The sequence below is a fragment of the Neofelis nebulosa genome, chromosome 3 (assembly GCF_028018385.1).
Source record: "Neofelis nebulosa isolate mNeoNeb1 chromosome 3, mNeoNeb1.pri, whole genome shotgun sequence".
Classification (NCBI taxonomy): domain Eukaryota; kingdom Metazoa; phylum Chordata; class Mammalia; order Carnivora; family Felidae; genus Neofelis; species Neofelis nebulosa.
In genome coordinates this window covers 123,429,256-123,447,849 of record NC_080784.1, presented here as the reverse complement: position 1 = coordinate 123,447,849, position 18,594 = coordinate 123,429,256, and the positions used below count along the sequence as shown (strand labels likewise).

The 18,594-nt window shown below is 39.6% G+C and overlaps 2 protein-coding genes across 3 annotated transcripts in view; both read right to left on the bottom strand.

Annotated features, from left to right (window-relative positions):
• Nucleotides 1-14,942, bottom strand: part of DNAJB14 (DnaJ heat shock protein family (Hsp40) member B14) — a 46,493-nt gene extending 31,551 nt beyond the window's left edge. Inside the window, exon 1 of one of the 2 annotated variants that reach the window (XM_058721816.1) lies at nucleotides 14,392-14,942. In XM_058721816.1, coding sequence (XP_058577799.1) covers nucleotides 14,392-14,524 — 133 coding nt within the window. In that variant the 5' untranslated portion in view covers nucleotides 14,525-14,942. The remainder of the gene's footprint in view (nucleotides 1-14,391) is intronic. The other variant, XM_058721814.1, reaches the window with a different exon arrangement.
• Nucleotides 14,943-16,122: 1,180 nt separating this feature from the next.
• Nucleotides 16,123-18,383, bottom strand: LOC131507279 (histone H2A.Z). Its single transcript, XM_058721818.1, has 5 exons — nucleotides 18,226-18,383; nucleotides 17,714-17,791; nucleotides 17,317-17,430; nucleotides 16,836-16,965; nucleotides 16,123-16,562 (listed from the first exon to the last, which is right to left on the bottom strand). The coding sequence occupies exons 1-5, from the start codon at nucleotides 18,226-18,228 to the stop codon at nucleotides 16,501-16,503; spliced, it is 387 nt and encodes a 128-aa protein (XP_058577801.1). The 5' UTR covers nucleotides 18,229-18,383; the 3' UTR covers nucleotides 16,123-16,500.
• Nucleotides 18,384-18,594: the final 211 nt, after the last annotated feature.

The window sequence follows — 18,594 nt, the reverse complement described above, 5'->3', positions numbered from 1 at the left end:
CCATGGTCTTCTGTTAAGTTTCTCAGAATCCACATAAGAATGAAAACATACGGTATCTGTCTTTCTCTGTATGACTTCTCTTTGAATTTTTAAGAATTAGTCATATGTTCCACAATCGAATGAGCACAATGCATTTAAGAAATCAATTTAAAAATTTAAGTAGCAAAATCACAAATGGGTTAGAAAAAAAATTGAGACAACTCATGTATCAAAGAATCATAATAGAAATGAAAAAATAGAATTGAACAAAAATGAACGTACTACTTATCAGAACATGTGGGTTAACAAATGGAGTTGGGACAACTGAATGTCCACATGCAAAAAAATGAATTTGGATCCCTTTGTCACACCATATACAAAAATTAGCTTAACATAGATCACATACCTAAATGTAGGGGCTAAAACTATAGAACTGTCAGAAGAAAATATAGGAGTATGTCTTTATGACCTTGATTCAGGCAAAACATTTTTAGATAAAAGTACATGGGACAAAAGGAAAACAAGAGAAAATAGACTTCATCAAAATTAAGAACTCTATCCCTTCAAATAATATTATCAATAAAGTAAAAAGATAATCCACAGAAAGGGAGAACCTATTTATGAAATCATGCAAAATCATACATTATACAAAAGACGTATACCCAAGAGAAATAAAAACACACATCTACACAAAAACTAGCTCACAAATGTTCATAACAGCATTGTTCATAATAGAAAAATATTGGAAATAATCCAAATGTTCATTAATTGATGAATGGATAAATAAAATGTGATACATCCATATGATGGAATATTATTCAGCAATAAAAAGAAATGAAGTACTGATATATGCTACAACATAGACGAAAGTGAAAGAAGCCAGTCACAAATATTGTATGATTTTATTTATATGAAATGTATAGAATAGGCAAATGTATAGAGATAGAAAGTAGATTAGTCATTGCCAAGGGCTAGTGGGGAGAAAAGGGTGGAATCAGGGAGAAATGAGGACTGACTGGGGTGCCTGGGTGGCTCAGTTGGTTAAGTGTACAACTTCAGCTCAGGTGATGATCTCATAGTCTGTGAGTTCAAGTCCCGCGTCAGGCTCCGTGCTGACAGCTCAGAGCCTGGAGCCTGCTTCAGATTCTGTGTCTCCCTCCCTCTCTGCCCCTCCCCCACTCATGCTCTGTCTCTCTCACTCTCAAAAATGAATAAATGTTAAAAAAAAAAAATTAAAAAAAAAAAGAAATGAGGACTGACTACTAATGAGTACAGGGTTTCTTTTCATGGTGAAAAAAAATGTTCTAAAATTGTTTGCTGTAACGGCTGCATAATTATGAATGTACTAAAACCCACTGAATGGTACACCTTATTTTTTTTAATAACACGTTTTTAAAATTTATTTCTTTTGAGAGGAGAGAAAGAGAAAGAGAGCATGGGAGAGACAGAGACAGAGGGAGAGAGAGAATTCCAAGCAGGCTCCGCACTGTCAGAGCAGACCCTGACACAGGGCTCGAACCCATGAACCATGAGATCATGACCTGAGCTGAAACCAAGAGTCAGACACTTAACTGAGTCACCCAGGAGCCCTGGAATGGTATACTTTAAATGAATGAATTGTATCTCAATAAAGCGGTTTTATTTATATATATATATATATATATATATATATATATATATATATACATACATACATATATATATATATTTTTAAAGATTCCATCAGTGTTGGCAGGTTGCAAACATATAGTTGTTTTATTTTATTCATATACACACACACACACACATATCTAGATAGATAGATAGATAGATAGATAGATAGATAGATTTATTTATTTTTTTAAGAAGGAATAGAGTGAGTGGGGTGATGGGCAGAGAGAGAGGAGACACAGAATCCGAAACGGGCTCCAGGCTCTGAGCTACAAGCACAGAGACCAACATGGGGCTCGAACTCACAAACTGGGAGATCATGACCTGAGCTGAAGTCAGACACTTAACCAACTAAGCCACCCAGGCGCCCCATTCATATTTTGTATATATGAGTACTTCTTTCAATGTATCTTTTCCCTAGTTAATGCATTCAAGAGTAAATACATAAGAAATTCAGTTTTTATAATATCTAGCTTTAGACAATACAAAAAAGTTCTTAGACACCAACCTATTAGTTACTAACAAGATAAGTGTAACACATGTTATACAGTTAATTGTTAACTATAGTTTAGTTTGTATTTAATGCATCATAATGTTAACACTGAGTGCAGAAGCCAGCATGGTCTGGAGATTAGGGGTTCACAACTTTTAAATGGGAAAAATTTTGTGAGAATTCTGGGAAGAAGGATGTAACAGCAGCTAAAACTTTTAAATCTCTGCCAATTCCCTCATAAAGTCTGAGCAATTAGATAGCAAAATCAAAACCTCATACACAAAATCCCCAAATACCAGAAGGGAGGGACTAACCACCAACAGCTACAAGATCTGTGTGGGTTTTGCCATTGGTGTTAACGGGACATTTGCTAGTCCACAGAACAAAAGAACTCCAAAATAACCTACAGGGACTTTCTATATTACAACACATAAGACAAAACTGAGGAAAGTGTGTAAAAAAGAATGAGTTTTGCTCACTACAGTAGCATATGAGTGACAGGATCAACACTAAACTCCTACAGGCATATGGGGTGCCTTTCATTTATGGTTTTAGATTTTTTTATCAGAAATGTTTTCTCTAATTATTGTTTTATTGGCTTTATTCCCTTGCTTTATTTTTCTTTTTTTCAGGACTCCTATTATATGTTTGTTGGATGTCCTTTAACTGTTTTCAGTATTTGCCATTTTTTCTAATTTTTTTAATTTAAAATCTTTCCTCCTTTTAATACTCTCTTTTGCTTACACAACATTAACTGTAGTTTATTAATTTTTCTTCTAGTCTTCTTTTTTGAATTGATTTTTTTTCTTTTCATTCTTATTCTTTCCTGAGTTTTATCATCTAAGCTCTGAATGAATAATTTTGGCGGTTCTAATTCTAATTTATGGTGTACTTTCATATTGTTTGTAACTTTTTAGTCTTTTCAGCTTGTTTTGAAGTACTGGTGTATAGCGTTTACCTGTTTTGTTGGCAAGTCTTTGTGGTGTATTTTCTTTGTCTTTAGAGATTTATTTTATTCCTATTTGCTTTTTTTTCTCACAATAACTTTGTATCAAGTTTCAGTTCTATCATTTTTTTATACTCATTTTTTAAAGTCATTTTTATGTTAGGGTAGTTAGCTTTTCTAAATACACAGAGATCCTTCTCCAGTTTTTGGGTAATGTTTGAAAATACGGCTCCTTGCTATATAAGATCTCTTCACTCCTTTCTCTTTCCCCTCTTTATCTGGAATTACTCATTTCTTCTATTGCCCCTGCTCTCTTCAGTTGGGTCCTGTTCCCATCAGGTTCTCAGTATGGCTTTGTTCTGGACGAGATTTTTCACTGACTAGTTTTGAGAGTTTGCAGTGACTGGAGTTTCTATGCCTGTAAGAGCTTATCTTACTTTATTTTTTAATGTTTATTTATTTATTTTGAGAGACAGAGAGCAAGCGTAAGTGGGGGAGAGAGAGGGGAGGAGAGAGGATCCTAAGCAGGCTCTGTGCTGTCAGCAGCAGAGCCCAACGCAGGGCTCAGTCCCACGAACTGTGATATTATGACCTGAGCCAGCATCCAGAGTTGGATGCTTAACTGACTGAAAGGGCAAATCACATATTCAAGAATATGTGACCCAAAATAACCAACACCCAAATATATTCTAGTAAAATCAACTGAACAGCTTTCTTACTTGAAAAAACAAATTATTGGTCTTCTCTTCCCTTCCCTTCTCTACCATTTGGCAGCTGAAGCTGGGACAAAGGAAGTTTATTGGAATCAAGAAGCAGGTATAGCCAAAAACATGGCTGAGATTGATAGGGCCTGCCCCAAAGGGGTTAAGGAGGCAACTCATTAAATATAGGGGAAAATGAACAAATAAGTATACTGAAGATAACAGGAGTCACATTTCTCACTGTCAGAGAATGGAATTACAAATATAGAAATGGAGAAGGCTAAAATGAACTCTGGTGGACTGCAAAGGCAGGCTTGGGAGTCTTAAACAAATATCAAAATTAATAAAGATTAAATTACTATAAATGTGCATATGCCCACATACAAACACATATAACACAGAGATTCACATACACGTACATATATTCATACAAACATGTATTTCCTACCTCTGTCTACTGAGAGGATCTAAAAGCAATGACACCTTTGTAGCAAGGAGCCTTTCTAGTGTGTATATCTTAGTTTCCAAGTACCATTGTCCACTAAAAATAATTAGAGCTCCTTGGAGAAATAGCTGATTCCCAGGGCAATAAAATAAAAAGTGAGCCTGAAAATTTTTTTGTGCCAGAAAGTAAGGAAGCTCAAAGAATGATGAAGACATGTCAAAAAGACACAGGAGTCAGCTTGAAGGGATTCCTTCTGCCGAAATTAAAAATGATAGTAATGGATTAAATAAGAAACCATGAATCCAAACTAATAAGTAAAATTGATGTCAACTAATAAATTACAGAAAGAATGACAGAATTAGAAAACTACCATTTGCCAACCATAAGACACTAAGGAAACACTCATCAATGGATGCTAAAAGGAGTTGGTGAGAGTTTGCTGGGGGACAGGACATTTACACAGTTTCAAAGTATTTTCCTATAAAATATTTATTAATTACAAAGGGGAAAAGAAAGAGAAGTTTCAAATAGAGAGACCTGACAATCACCAACTCAAACAAGCGATCAAAATTAGCATTAACCAGGGGCATTTAGGTAGCTCAGTCATTAATTTGATGGTTATTCAGTGGTTATATTCAGTGGTAAGAGTGTCCTTGCCTTAGAAAATATACATTGAATTACTGAGGAGTAACAGGACATCATGTCCACAACTTACTTTTAATTGGTTCAGGAAAAAATATAGTCAGAACAAATTGTGCCTATATGCGTGGGGAGGGGGGAGATAGCTGGGAAGAACAAAGGAAGGGCAAGATAAAGCAAACGTAGTAAGTTTTATCAAATAGGAAGCCTGAGTGAAATACACAAGGGAAGTCTATAATACTCGTGACTTTTCTAGAAATTTTTAATTATTTCAAAATTAAAAAAAAAACAACTTAAAATGGGGAGAGTATATGCAAAACAATTTACTTGTCTTCAATAATTGTATTAGTGGAGTAGTGTTGGTAATGCTATTCTGAAACTATTATATATATGATGTAGCCGAAAGCAAAAAAATAATCATGACACATTCTATCATTTGCCATGGCGTTGAAAACAAGTATTACCATTGTGGAAGAAAAGAGATAGAAATACAAGGAAGGAAGGAAGGAAGGAAGGAAGGAAGGAAGGAAGGAAGGAAGAAGGGGGAAGGAGGGAGGAAGAAAGAGAAAGAAAGAGAAAGAAAGAGAAAGAAATAAAGAAAGAAAGAAAGAGATAAAGAAAGAAATACAATCTAGAGAAGTTTAACATGCCAAAGTGCTTAATTTGAATGACAAGTAACAGCATAAACTCATAAGCTGTTTTAATTTAAAAAAAAAGTTATGATCTCGCGGTCTGTGAGTTCGAGCCCCGCGTCGGGCTCTGTGCTGACCGCTCAGAGCCTGGAGCCTGTTTCAGATTCTGTGTCTCCCTCTCTCTATGCCCCTCCCCCGTTCATGCTCTGTCTCTCTCTGTCTCAAAAATAAATAAACGTTAAAAAAAAATTTTTTTTTAAATTAAAAAATAAAAAAAAAGTTATTTCCTAGTCTGTACACTGAAATGGCCCAGAAACACTGAACAATCTAGTAGCTACAGCATCCTTAGTGCCAGATTGTAATGTTGAAACACCATTTTCCACTAAAAGAAACAAGGGCTTTTGGAGATATAATTGATTCCAGATCTATTACAGAAAAAGTATAAGAAGAGACTGAAACATTGTTATACCAAACGGCAAAAAAACTATTAAAGACTATTGGGAATCTATACTCAGGAGCTAATCTAAAGGGGCTCCCTACTGGCCAAAGACCTAAGAAATACAGCTGACCCTTGAACAACCCAGCAGTTAGGGGCACCAATCCACATGCAGTTAAAAATACCTGCATAGGGGTGCCTGAGCAGCTCAGTCATTTAAGCATCTGACTCTTCATTTCAGCACAGGCCATGATCTCACGATTTTTAGGTTGGGTTTGTGAGTTTGAACCCCAAGTCGGGCCCTGCACTGACAGCGTGGAGCCTGCTTGGGATTCTCTCTCTCTGCCCCTCTCCCACTTGCACTCATGCTCTCTCTCTCTTTCTCAAAATAAATAAATAAACTTAAAAAAAAAAACAAAAAAAAAACCCTGTGTAACTTTGACTCTCTGAAAACCTAACTACTAATACCCTACTATTGGTTGGAAGGAAGCCTCACTGATAACATAAATAATTAAGTAATATATATGTTGTATGTTGTATGTACTATATACTTTATTCTTACAAAAAAAAAAATCCAGAGAAAAAACATTACTAAGAAAATTAAGGAAGAGAAAATACATTTACAGTACTATCCTATATTTATCGAAAAAAATTTTGATTAATGGGTCCACACAGTTCAAACCCATGTTGTTCCAGGGTCAACTGTGCCAATTAGCTGCTTTTGGAGAAAACAAAGGGAACCAACTCCTTTTCTTGAAAACTAATAAAAGCAATCAAGCACTTATCTGGTCTTTCCTGTATGAACTACACTACTGTGTAACCCTAAGAGAGGTAAGGGGAAGTATCTCTTTATAGAAATAGTTGAGCTAATAAATGAAGAAATTATTTTTTAAAACTTGTGGAGCCAGATATGAAAATGGTTTTATGTGTTTAGTATTTACAGGTGGACACAAAGTCCCTATGCATGCAAGTTAGACGTTATCTGCACATTCCCTTTCCTTCTTAGCACAAAAATACTCTTCCAGTGTGTTTCTGGACACCTTCCATGTTAATAGATGCTGAGTATTGCTAAAGCAGGATCACACCACTGTTTTTTATTTTCAACAGTTTTATGATACTGAATATTTTTCTACGATGTCATGCATAGGGGCTCTGCTTAACAATGGCTACATGTGTAAATGCACTCACACCCAACAATCTTTGACTCCAAAGAGTGAAAATTTGGACAAGTTCCATTACCTCTGGGTCTCAATATCCACTTTTGGCATCTTAAAAATGCAATCAGTAAGGTTTTCTGTATTAATAATCTCTGGAACCAATGCCAGAGAAGGTAATATGATTTAGTTCAAATACTGTCAGAATTTAGAACATATCTGATTTTTCTTAGCTATCACATGAGATTTCATCTGCAATAATGTGCAATTAGTTGGGCAGATACAGTACTTATACACCAGACTACATTCACTTTTGTTTTCAAAACTATACAACATCATTTTATGCCTTCACTTTCCACACCTATTGCTTTGCTTTTGGGGTTTTGATGGAATCTGCATGTTTTAAAAGTTTTTTTAATGTTTATTTTTGAGAGAGAGACAGAGTTTGAGTGGAGGAGGGACAGACAGAGGGAGACACAGAATCCGAAGGAGGCTCCAGGCTCCAAGCTATCAGCACAGAGCCTGAAACAGGGCTTGAACTCATGAACTGGGAGATCATGACCTGAGCTGAAGTCGGATGCTTAATCAACTGAGTCACCCAGGCACCCCTGATGGAATCTGCACTTAATTTAAGTATACTTCATATTAAAGACAAGTAAAAAAGTAAATAAACAATATTAAAAATGTTTACATAAATAATCCAAAATTGAAGAACCAAGATATGTTTGTGTTTCATAAGTTTCTACTGCACACCTGTTATGTAGAGTGTCCATAATTAGCTAAATCTAAAAATAAAAATACATAATTTGAAAAACAAATGGATGTTTTCCCTCTTCACAAACTAGAAACAGCTTTTATTTGTGATTATAAAAGTAATGTTTCTCAGCTCATCAAAAAAGACATAACAAAGTAAAAATCACTTATAAATCCCACACACAAAAAAATCACTCAACCATTCTGATATATTTAATTCTAATTACTCTAGTTAACTGTCGAGTTTTTATACCTATTTAAACAAAATTAGAATAATCTACGTTTATAGCTTACCTTTATTTAATTTATAATACATCATGTTTTTCATTTTATTTTTTGCTGCATATTTTTGAAACAGAGCGTGAGCGAACGCAGGGGAGGGGCAAAGAGAGGGAGACACAGAATCTGAAGCAGGCCGCAGGCTCTGAGCTATCAGCACGGGGCCGGAGGCAGGGCTTGAACTCACAAACTGTGAGATCATGACCTGAGCCCAAGTTGGACACTTAACAGACTGACAGGCATCCCTGTGTTTCATTTTATAGCAATAAATATTGGTTCACTTTTTTTTTTTTTTTTTTTTTAAGGTCTTATGCAGGACTATTGCAATAGGAGAGTGATCAGGCTTAACTCCAAATTCAGCAAAGACTGCTGGGGATTTATGGCCAATAAGCAGGGTGAAGGGATCAGTGGGTGGAAAATTACTGAGGCATATTATCATTTTTAGTAGGTGCATAGTATATGAGAGCAATGTGATTTAATCAATTTCCACTGATGAACATTTATACTCTTCCCAAATTTTGCTAGTGACAATTTTTATATATACATTTTTGCACACTTACCCAATTATTGAAAAGCTTCACCTGTGAATACATTATCATGATAAGCCTTACAGCTATAAGATTTTTATTTAATTACTTATTCAGCAAATCATCTTTATTGAAGGAAATAAAGTTAAATAAACAGGTTATCACTCCAGAAAATACTGGCTTATATATGCCAAAACAAACACTATCAGGTACTGAGGAGGTAAAAAACTGAATAAATAAAGACTAAAATGGTTCCTGATGGCAAAGGACTTTTTAATCTAGGAAAAGGACAGCTATATACACAGCACAGCACAAGGAAAGAATGAAGCAACACAGGGAGAACCACATGTTAACTAAGCATGGAATGAATAATTGAATCTAAATGGAGAATAATCTTGGGGTGCCTGGGTGGCTCAGTCGGTTGAGTGTCTGACTTCGGCTCAGGTCACGATCTCGCGGTACGTGAGTTCGAGCCCCCCCGTCGGGCTCTGTGCTGACAGCTCAGAGCCTGGAGCCTGCTTCAGATTCTGTGTCTCCCTCTTTCTCTGACTCTCCCCCGTTCATGCTCTGTCTCTCTCTGTCTCAAAAATAAAAAATAAAACATTAAAAAAAAATTTTTAAAAATAAAAATAAATTGAGAGTAATCTTAAAGCAATTATTTTGTACTCGAGGTCACTAAAAATGACAGAAAATAGATAAATAATATACTGTTGACTCCGAGGCAGTATCCAAATACTTTTGCCATAGTAATAATACATGACATTCTTACAGCACTTAATAACATACTATCCTTATAATAATCCTGTGAAAATTACAGATGAGATAACTAAGTTTCCACAAAGAAAAGGCGAATGACAGGAATTGAGCTGCTATTAGTACAGCAGATACTTTATATTTCATTCCTCTAGAATGGAAGCTCTAAGAGGACAAGGGCTTTTTGTCTTATTTTTCATGGTCTCCCCAGCTACAAAGAAGTGTGGACTCCGTAAGGATAAATATATCCCCAATTTATAGCTGATAAAGATAAGCAATTTGAATCAGTCTGCTAAAGGATACTACTGTAAGATCCTTTTTGTTAGGATAAATGTATCCCCATTTTATAGATGAAGAAATTCAGGCTCTAAAAGATAGTCACATATGCAAGGTCACACAACTATTAAATTAAGGTTCAAAACCAAACCTAGTATTCTTTCCTTAACTATACTGTCTGAAACAGTTGGCTATTAGCTGAAATTTGGAAATCATTTTATAACACTTAACTCAATGTTACTGAAATAATTGTTCTGAATGTATAATCTGTACTTGTCACTAAATTTTAATTAAGTCAGAAATAGAAAGAAAATGGAATTGCCTTAAAAGGAATAGGTTGGCTAATACTCCAGATGTGTAATGACAGTTTAAAAAGCTTTATTTTACTATTTTAAGTGACAAAAGAGGAATAGAACTTTGAATTTTTTATTAGATTTAAATTTTAAAATAACGTAGCAAAAAAAAGGAAAAATCTATACACATATCTCTCACATGAGGGAAAAACAGAGGACTATTTTAATTGTTATAGTGCCGAGAGATGTTGCAAATCACACATGAGTACCCACTCATTAAAGTGGACACAGGATGGCCTTTTTTGAAGTTGCAGGCCACCATTTGGTTCAAATTACTAAGAAATTCTTAAAAACAATCAAAATACTTTTCTCCAAATAAAACCCTCCTCAAACAAATCTATACTAAAAATTGCCCCCCGATTAGTATGAAACATTAAAGTTAATGCTAAGTAAACAGCAATGTAAAGCGTTAAAACAGTGAGATTGTATCCCTCTGTGCAAGTCCAAATATATCAATAATTCAACAAATATACAGCTTAAGAAACTAAAATGTAATTTACTTTTCTGCCTGCTGAAATTATTTTTCCAGAATATGTACATTTCCTATGTAGTAGTCATTACATATCAATCCTTTTGAACATAAATTAAATTCACAGTATGAAAATATTTGGATATTTATAAAACTCAATTCACTTAGAAGTCCACTGCAATAAATGATCCATAAAATAATATCCTCAATGAAAAACATAGAAAGCAATAATGCCCTAGATCCATTTGAAGATCAAGTTTTTCCTCAAGGAAAATTCTTGCCAATTTTTCAAAGTGTTTTATCAATCAGACTGCTCACCTGGCAAAAATAAAATGTAAAGAGAATAAAAATTCTGGAATTTACTTAGAATTTAGTCTCACATTTTCCCATTCACTGTATAAGAATAACAGAAGTCAAAATGCAATGTTTTCCTTTATCTATCTTAGTATGAAAACACATCCAGAGAAACCTGTAGTCAAAACTCTGAGTTATAAGACTTTCACGGTAGTTGAGCAAAGGGAAATTCAGGGATAACACTTTAAAATTTCATTTTAACTGACAGCTTCAATTTCTTTCTACATTAAATATTTTCTCAGGACTTACACAAATGTTCTAGACCTTTCCCTCCCCTAAATTCTTAAATGATTCCAATAAACCTCTTCTGAGAACATTTTATGTAACATACACTTTGCTAAGTATTTGTGCATAACTTTATTTCAGCTAATGCTCACATTGACCCTGTGATGAAATCTTCATTTCACATATAACTAAACAAGGCTTAGAGATGCTAAGTAACTTGTCCCAGGTTACAAAACTGTCAGAGGCAAAGTCTGCATCTGAACTAAGGTTTTCAGACTACACCACAACCGTAACCTATCACTTTACTTGGTAATCACATACTGTCTCTACAAGGCATTGTACTACTAATTTTCACCGTTATTTTTCTTAATTTTTTCTATATTCATGTTTTTAAGAGCAAAAATTGTGTTGTGCTTTGAGATCTTACAGTATCCTTTAGCAGACTGATTCAAATTGCTTATCTGATAGGGGCTCCTGGCTGGCTCAGTTGGTAGATTATGCAACTCTTGATCTCAGGCTTGTGAGCTCAAGTCCCAAGTTGGGCAGAGAGCTTACTTAAAACAACAATGACAACAAACAGTCAAAGAATAAAGTTTCTCAATGAAGCATTCAACAAATAACAAAAACCTCAAATTGGTTATATAAAAATGACAGGCTAAAAGTTTAAAGCTTCTCAGAGCCTCACATTTGTTAAATAGAAATGATACTGAACCACCTGAGAGGTTACTGTCAAATGCTTTCCATGTGTATTAACTCTTTTAATCCTCACAACAGCCCTAAGAAATTGGTACATTATTGTCCCATTTTGCAGATGAAAATGCCAAAAGCTAGCGAGGTTATCCTACTTGCCCAAGATTAACGTTACAAACTAGTAGGTGGAGGAGATGAGCTTTCAAATGCCAAGGTATTGTCTTAAGGGTTACTTGCTTAATGTCAAAACTGTCCCTCTAGGACTAGATAATGACTAAAATGAAATCATGTATCCATACGGTATGCAAAAATTTTAACTCTGGAAAATGATTTCTTGGATACGACACCAAAAGCACAGGCGATAAAAGCAAAAATAGACAAACGAGACTACATCAAACTTAACTTCTGTACATCAAAGGACACAATAAAATTTCCTACAGAATGGGAGAAAACAGTGTGTGAATCATACCTCTGATAAGAGGTTAACATCCAGAATATATAAGGAACTCCTACAACTCAACAACAAAACAAATAACCCAATTAAAAAACGGGCAAAGGACTTCAATAGACATTTCTCCAAGATGATATAAACAAGCCAACAAACATAAAAACATGCTCAACATCACTAATCATTAAAGAAATGCAAATCAAAACCACAATGAGATATCACCTCACACTTTTTAAGATGGCTAACATCAAAAACAAACAGAAAATAAATTTTGGTGATGATGCAGAAAAACTGGAACTCTTGCTCACTGCTGGTGGGAATGTAAAATGGTGCAACTGCTACGGAAAACAGTATAGTAATTCTTCAAAAACTTAAAAACAGAATTACCAATATGATCAAGCAATCCCATTTCTGGGTATATATCGGAAAGAAATGAAAACAAGAAAAACTTGAAGAGAGATACTTCCCCACATATGTTCACAGCAGCATTATTCACAACACCAAGATATAAAAACACCCTAAATGTCTATTGGCGGATGAATGGATAATGAAAATGTGTGTGTGTGTGTGTGTGTGTGTGTGTGTGTGTGTGTGTGTGAATGAAATATTATACAGCCTTAAAAAAGGAAATCACATCACATGCTACAACATGTATTCAAAGGACATTATGCTAAGGGAAATAAGGCAGTCAAAAAAGACAAATACTGTATGATTTCACTTATATAAGGTATCTAAAGTAGTCAAGTTTTAAAAATAAAGAACGGTGTTGTGACGGGCTAGCAGGCAGAGAAAATGGGGAGTTGTTTTCATTGGCACAGAATTTTAGTTCTGTAAGATGAAAAACTTCTGGAGATCTGTTACACAGCAGTATGAAAATGGTTAATACTACTGAACTGTACATTCAAAAATGGTTAAGTACTTACTTTTATTATGTATTTTTACCACACTTAAAAAAATATTAATTCCTTTTTCTTTCACTTCCTTTTCCTGTCCTCCCCGGTACAGTATTCAACAGGAATGTAAAGAAAATGAGGAAAGCAAAGAATACAAAGGCTTCAACAATGTAAAAAAATTGAGAAAACAATAAAACAGCCTCGAGTTCTAACTTATCAATAATTTTTTAACCTGGAAATACCTTGGGCCTCGAGTGAAACAGTATCCTATTGGCAAGAAAATAGAGCAGAGTATTTAAAGGATTTTTGCAGCTGGAAAGCTCAAGTACTATTATGACTTTGCTACTAATTACTCTGTGACCTTGGGTAAAATACTTTCATTCATTCATTCATTCATTCATTCATTCATTCATCAAAAAGTCTGTTTACACATGGGTAAACCTGGTCAAATGAATTTCACCTCTACATAGGATTGAGAAGTAAATGAAACAATTCATATAAAACACTAGGCACAAGTCCTGGCACTTTTTAAGTGCTCAATAAATGCTGGCTATTGCTACTACTTTAAAGCCTGCAGAGCAGGACATGAACAGAGCGAATTCAACTAAAGTCAGTCCAGTACGCTATTCCTTAGTGATTTGCCTCATTTATCGAGAATGATGGTGTTACCAAATCAGATACTATTTAGGAAAACATTGCTGACTATCATTCTTGCCAAATTTGTGCTCCTCTCTTCTAAAGAAACTCTCGACTAGGGAAAAGCAGTGTCATCTCAGGTATTCGAAATGTTTGCTTTGGAAAACAGTGTTCTACCCCAGAGGTGGTGGAACCGAGACCTGTACGTTAGCCACTAGAGTTCCCCATTCCTCACCTCATTAGGGGCCTAGGCCTTATCTGGGGGTGAGGATGCAGTGGCAGGGGGGCCACACAACCAAACATCCATATATAACGCCCGACTCAGGTAAGACGGACAAATCTAGGAGAATGAAGCTAGTCTTTACAGAACGGACCGGGGTACCGGCAACACTCGCCAGTCAGCTGAGAGCCGGCATTTCGAAGGCAAGCTGGTGCAGAGGGAATCTCCGGGAGCCCATCCCAGGCCCGGCCCGGCCCAGCCCGGGACAGTCGGGGCAGGGGCGGGGGTGTGTCGGGATGCTCCCCCCGGGGGCCTTGCGGCGGGATCTGGGAGGCCGGGGGCCCCCCGCCGGTTCCCGGAGGGGCGATGGTGGGGGCGGGGGCGGGCTACACAGCGGCCTGGGGACCCGGCAGGTAGGGAAGGGACTCCGAGGGCCTCACCGCGGGCCGAGGGCAGTGGGTAGAGCTTCTCCGCCTTCTGCAGGAAGCGCTGGGCCTTCTCGCGGTTACCGGCGTTCAGGGCCTCCCGGGCGATCTCGACACATTTCTCCGCCTCATCCCGGTTCCCCTCCATGGCTTGCGCTTTCTTCCGTTTCCTCCAGCGGCGCAGCTACGGAGGACGGAAGCCGCGGCCGCGATGGAGGCGAGCCGGCCCGGGGTGGGGGCGTGCGGTGGCGAGCGGGGAGGAGAGCAGAGGACCGTGGCGGCGGCCCCGGCGGACTGGCGGGCTCTCGGCTCCGCCTCCTCACGGCGGCCTCCCCGCCCCCCGCGGGCCGCTACAACGCGAGTCGCATCCCTCCGGGCCCCCGGACCGACCTCCCGGGCCTGGACGTCGGTGCGGACTCCCCTGTCCGTGCGCTGCGCCGGCAGGCTCGGAGCCGACCAACTTCGGGGTTGGGAGGGGAGGCGGGCGATACCAGCCCCGCTGCCCGCCGGGGGACTGCGCCGAGGTAGGGGACCCGGCCACCCGCCTCGGCAGCGCCGTGCCCCCTGACCTCCCAGGGCGGCCAGCGCAGGCAGGAACCGCCTTCCAGGCGGCCGGGGCGACGGAGGGGTCTGGGGACGCTCCCTACAGGAAAATTCCCAGGGATCGAAGGGCTCGCCTCTGGGCCCCCTTAAGCCTTGGGAGGTTTCCGTCAGGTGAGTACTGGCGCTGTCAGTCCCTATGCAGCGCTTCCGGCACAGGTGTTTAGAAGCGCATCAGAGCCTCGTTTGGTCGTAACCATGGGTTATTTTATTTCAGCTACACACCATTTTTCTGACCCATATTCCATTAAATTGTCTCTCAGTACATCCACAAGGTGTGGACACTTTGTACTTTTTGCAAATTTTTCTCGTGAAAAGCCCAAATCCTCATCCTTTATGACCCAAACAAGGCGGGAGCCACCTTTTTAATGTGTCACCATCAGAGAAATAAACTACTTGTTGGGTTTTCTCCCCTCTCCCATTTTCAGGACATTCCCTCGTGAAATGCTGAACCATGTCACGTTGGTCTCTTTGAAGGGGGGAAGGGACCACTTACTTATTGCTTGGTAATGTCCTCCATATAAGAAGAAAAAAAAAATTTAGGGACTGCTCACAAAGCAAGTATCAAAATGAGCCATTCAACTCAACCAAAATAATACTCAAGCTATTGTTTGCATGCAAATAAACACCCAACTCAGGACTTACAAAGAAATACTTCTTAAGAATGGGAATAGCATGGCCTCCCAAAGGGTTAACTACTGAAAATTTAATTCAAGTAGACTTCAAAACACTGTAGCCTAAGAAAACACGTTTCAAAGTCCAAACTGAAAGTTCGCTCTGTGGAGGTAGCTGTAACGCAGGACTTCCTCCTTTACCTGCCCTCTCCTTCCCCATATCCACCACAGCAAGTGCCCACCAGGGAAATGACATCACATAAAGCAGGCACAGCCAATCTGAACTGGGACAGTCAAGCTTAGCCTAAGCGGCAGCAACTTGGCCCATTCCAGCTTCTGGCTTTTTTAAAAAGTTTTAATAGCTCATTACATAACATTAAAAAAAAATTATACTTGGGTCTTCTGACTTGGTTGATCTACAAGTTCAATTTCAAGAAAAGAAATATGCTTAGGTTACTGTTGTATGAGATACCTACTCAAAAAAAAAAAAAAAAGGAATTCCTATTGCAATCAAGCAAATTTAAAACACAACTAGTTTGGGATATGACCTTTATTGAGCTTATCCACTGGAGTGGAAATAATGTCTGTACAAAACCAAATGTTTGTTACTATAACTTCTGCATCACAATTAAAATCCAAACAGTTTTTTAAAAACAGTCAACTCAATCAAAACCCACTACTTCAGAATCAATAGCTTCTTTGAAGCCACAGTAACACTTAAATATGGTTAAGACTCGAATGCAGAAATTTGGTTGGTTGGAAAGCTAATTAAACTTCCAACTTGCTCAAATAGAATTACAAAAAGGCAAAATTGTGTTTTTCACAGAGATACAGTCCACTGGAATCACCAACACTGGACAGCTGTTAAGAGTATTTAGAGTCCTGAGATAATAAGGAATCCAGGCATCCTTTAAACAGTCTTCTGTTGTCCTTTCTTCCCAATCAGAGATTTGTGGATGTGTGGAATGACACCTAGGAAAGGGACAGGGATTAATTCCACTTTTTAATATACACATTTTAAAAACCACACCATACTTTAAAACAAGACAGTTTGACATTTAACCTGGAAGGCGTCTTTACATGTACAGCTCAAGTATGTAAAAACTCATTCAGTTATATACATAAACCAAATTTCATGATGCAACCACAATGAAGATCAGTGAAAATAGTACTTCTGGACTAGAAATTACTACTAAGAACTGAAGAATGTTTTCTCCAAAGGAGTAAAATTTAGTATTTACATACCACCACCAGCAATTGTAGCCTTGATGAGAGAATCCAATTCCTCATCTCCACGAATAGCAAGTTGCAAGTGACGAGGAGTAATACGCTTTACCTTCAAGTCTTTTGATGCATTTCCTGCCAATTCAAGTACCTACAAGGGAGATTCTAATCAATCTCCTTCCAACTTTCCTTAAAGACCAATGCCCAAGGGGTAGAATCGAATCTTCACGGAGATACATCTACCAAATGTCGCCTTCCTCCACTACCTACCTGAATGGCAACACTTGAAAAGGGGGCACGCAATTTTATTTCCAAGAGCAGCAAACTCAACCAAGCTCAGTAGGATCTCGTAATGAACACCAGCCCCCTCTAGCGTTCTCAGAAGCTTCTTGCCGCGTTTAGAGCCTGGGAGTTTTTCTTGCATCACTTTCCTCCTTCCCTCTCGTCGCCACCCCCAACCCCCCCAAACCTTTTCCAGATTATAAAGCGTACACCCATTTACCTCTGCGGTGAGGTACTCCAGGATGGCTGCGCTGTACACAGCGGCAGTCGCGCCCACACGTCCATGACTGGTCGTCCTAGATTTCAGGTGTCGATGAATACGGCCCACCGGGAACTTAATTTTAAGCACACAAACATAAATGCACAAAGATGTTAGCGTCCAAGATGGTAATATTACACGCGCGCCAAAGCAAGGGGTATGGACGCTGGTGCAGCAACGCGCCCCAGCATCGACACACGTGATCGCCCCCCCTTCGATATTTATCGTATCGGCAAACCAAGTCGCGACACCGCATCACCCACGCAAAGACGAAACGCCCGTCTAGACCGAAGATAAACAAGAAAAGAGGAGTAAAGAAAAACACCACGGCTCCCGGACTGCACGAACCACCACTGACCTGCAAGCCGGCTCTCTGCGAGCGGGAAACCGCCTTTGTCTTGGCCTTTCCGGAGTCCTTCCCAGCCTTACCGCCAGCCTGCGGCGCGCACACGCCCGCGAGCGAAGAAGGAACGGGGAATATAGGATTACCAGGGCGGCGTGCCCCTCCCCCACCGCGGCGCGGCCCAGGCGCGAGCGCGGCCCCGTGCCCAGCCGGGGTCTCCGGCCAGCCGCGCGCTGCAAGGGCGACCCCGCCCGCCCGCCCCCCGCTGCGCGCCCGCCGCGGCCGCGCGCCTCCGTCCGCCCGCCGGCCCCCAGCGGCGCTGCGCGCGCCACCCAACCGTCGCCGCCCGCCGCGAGATCGGAGGCTGCTCCGCTCGCCGCCGACAAAACACCTCCCCCCCGCTCTTCCAAATCCTGTCTCCGCGCGTTCCCAACCGTCGCCACTTCACCCCCATCTCCCGTGTGTAACGGGTTTTTCTCCCATCGGCAAAAACCCGCGGAGTCTGCGAGCGCTTCCGCGAAGTTTACCATTTCGAATTCTGCTGAAGCTCAAACAAGCAAGGCAGAGAAAAGACTAGTCAGATAGCCAGCGAGATCCCACCGCCTACTCCTTCGTCGCACCGCGATTCAAACTGCGCTGTCTCCCGCCTTCCCCGCTCCCTTTATACTGCAGAATGTTCCCTCATCCGGGAACTCGGATTGCTCATCCCACCAATGGCTGCCACCCGCCCTCGGGACGCGTCCTTGAGGTCTCAGCCAATGAACAAACGAAGAATAGGGCGGAGGGGCGGGCACTTCGCAGCTCGAGTCGCTATTGGGGCGTGGGGAAGGAGGTGGGGGGAGGGCGGAGGGATGGGAACCGAGGAGAAGAAGGGCAAGGCGGCGGGAGGGAAGAAA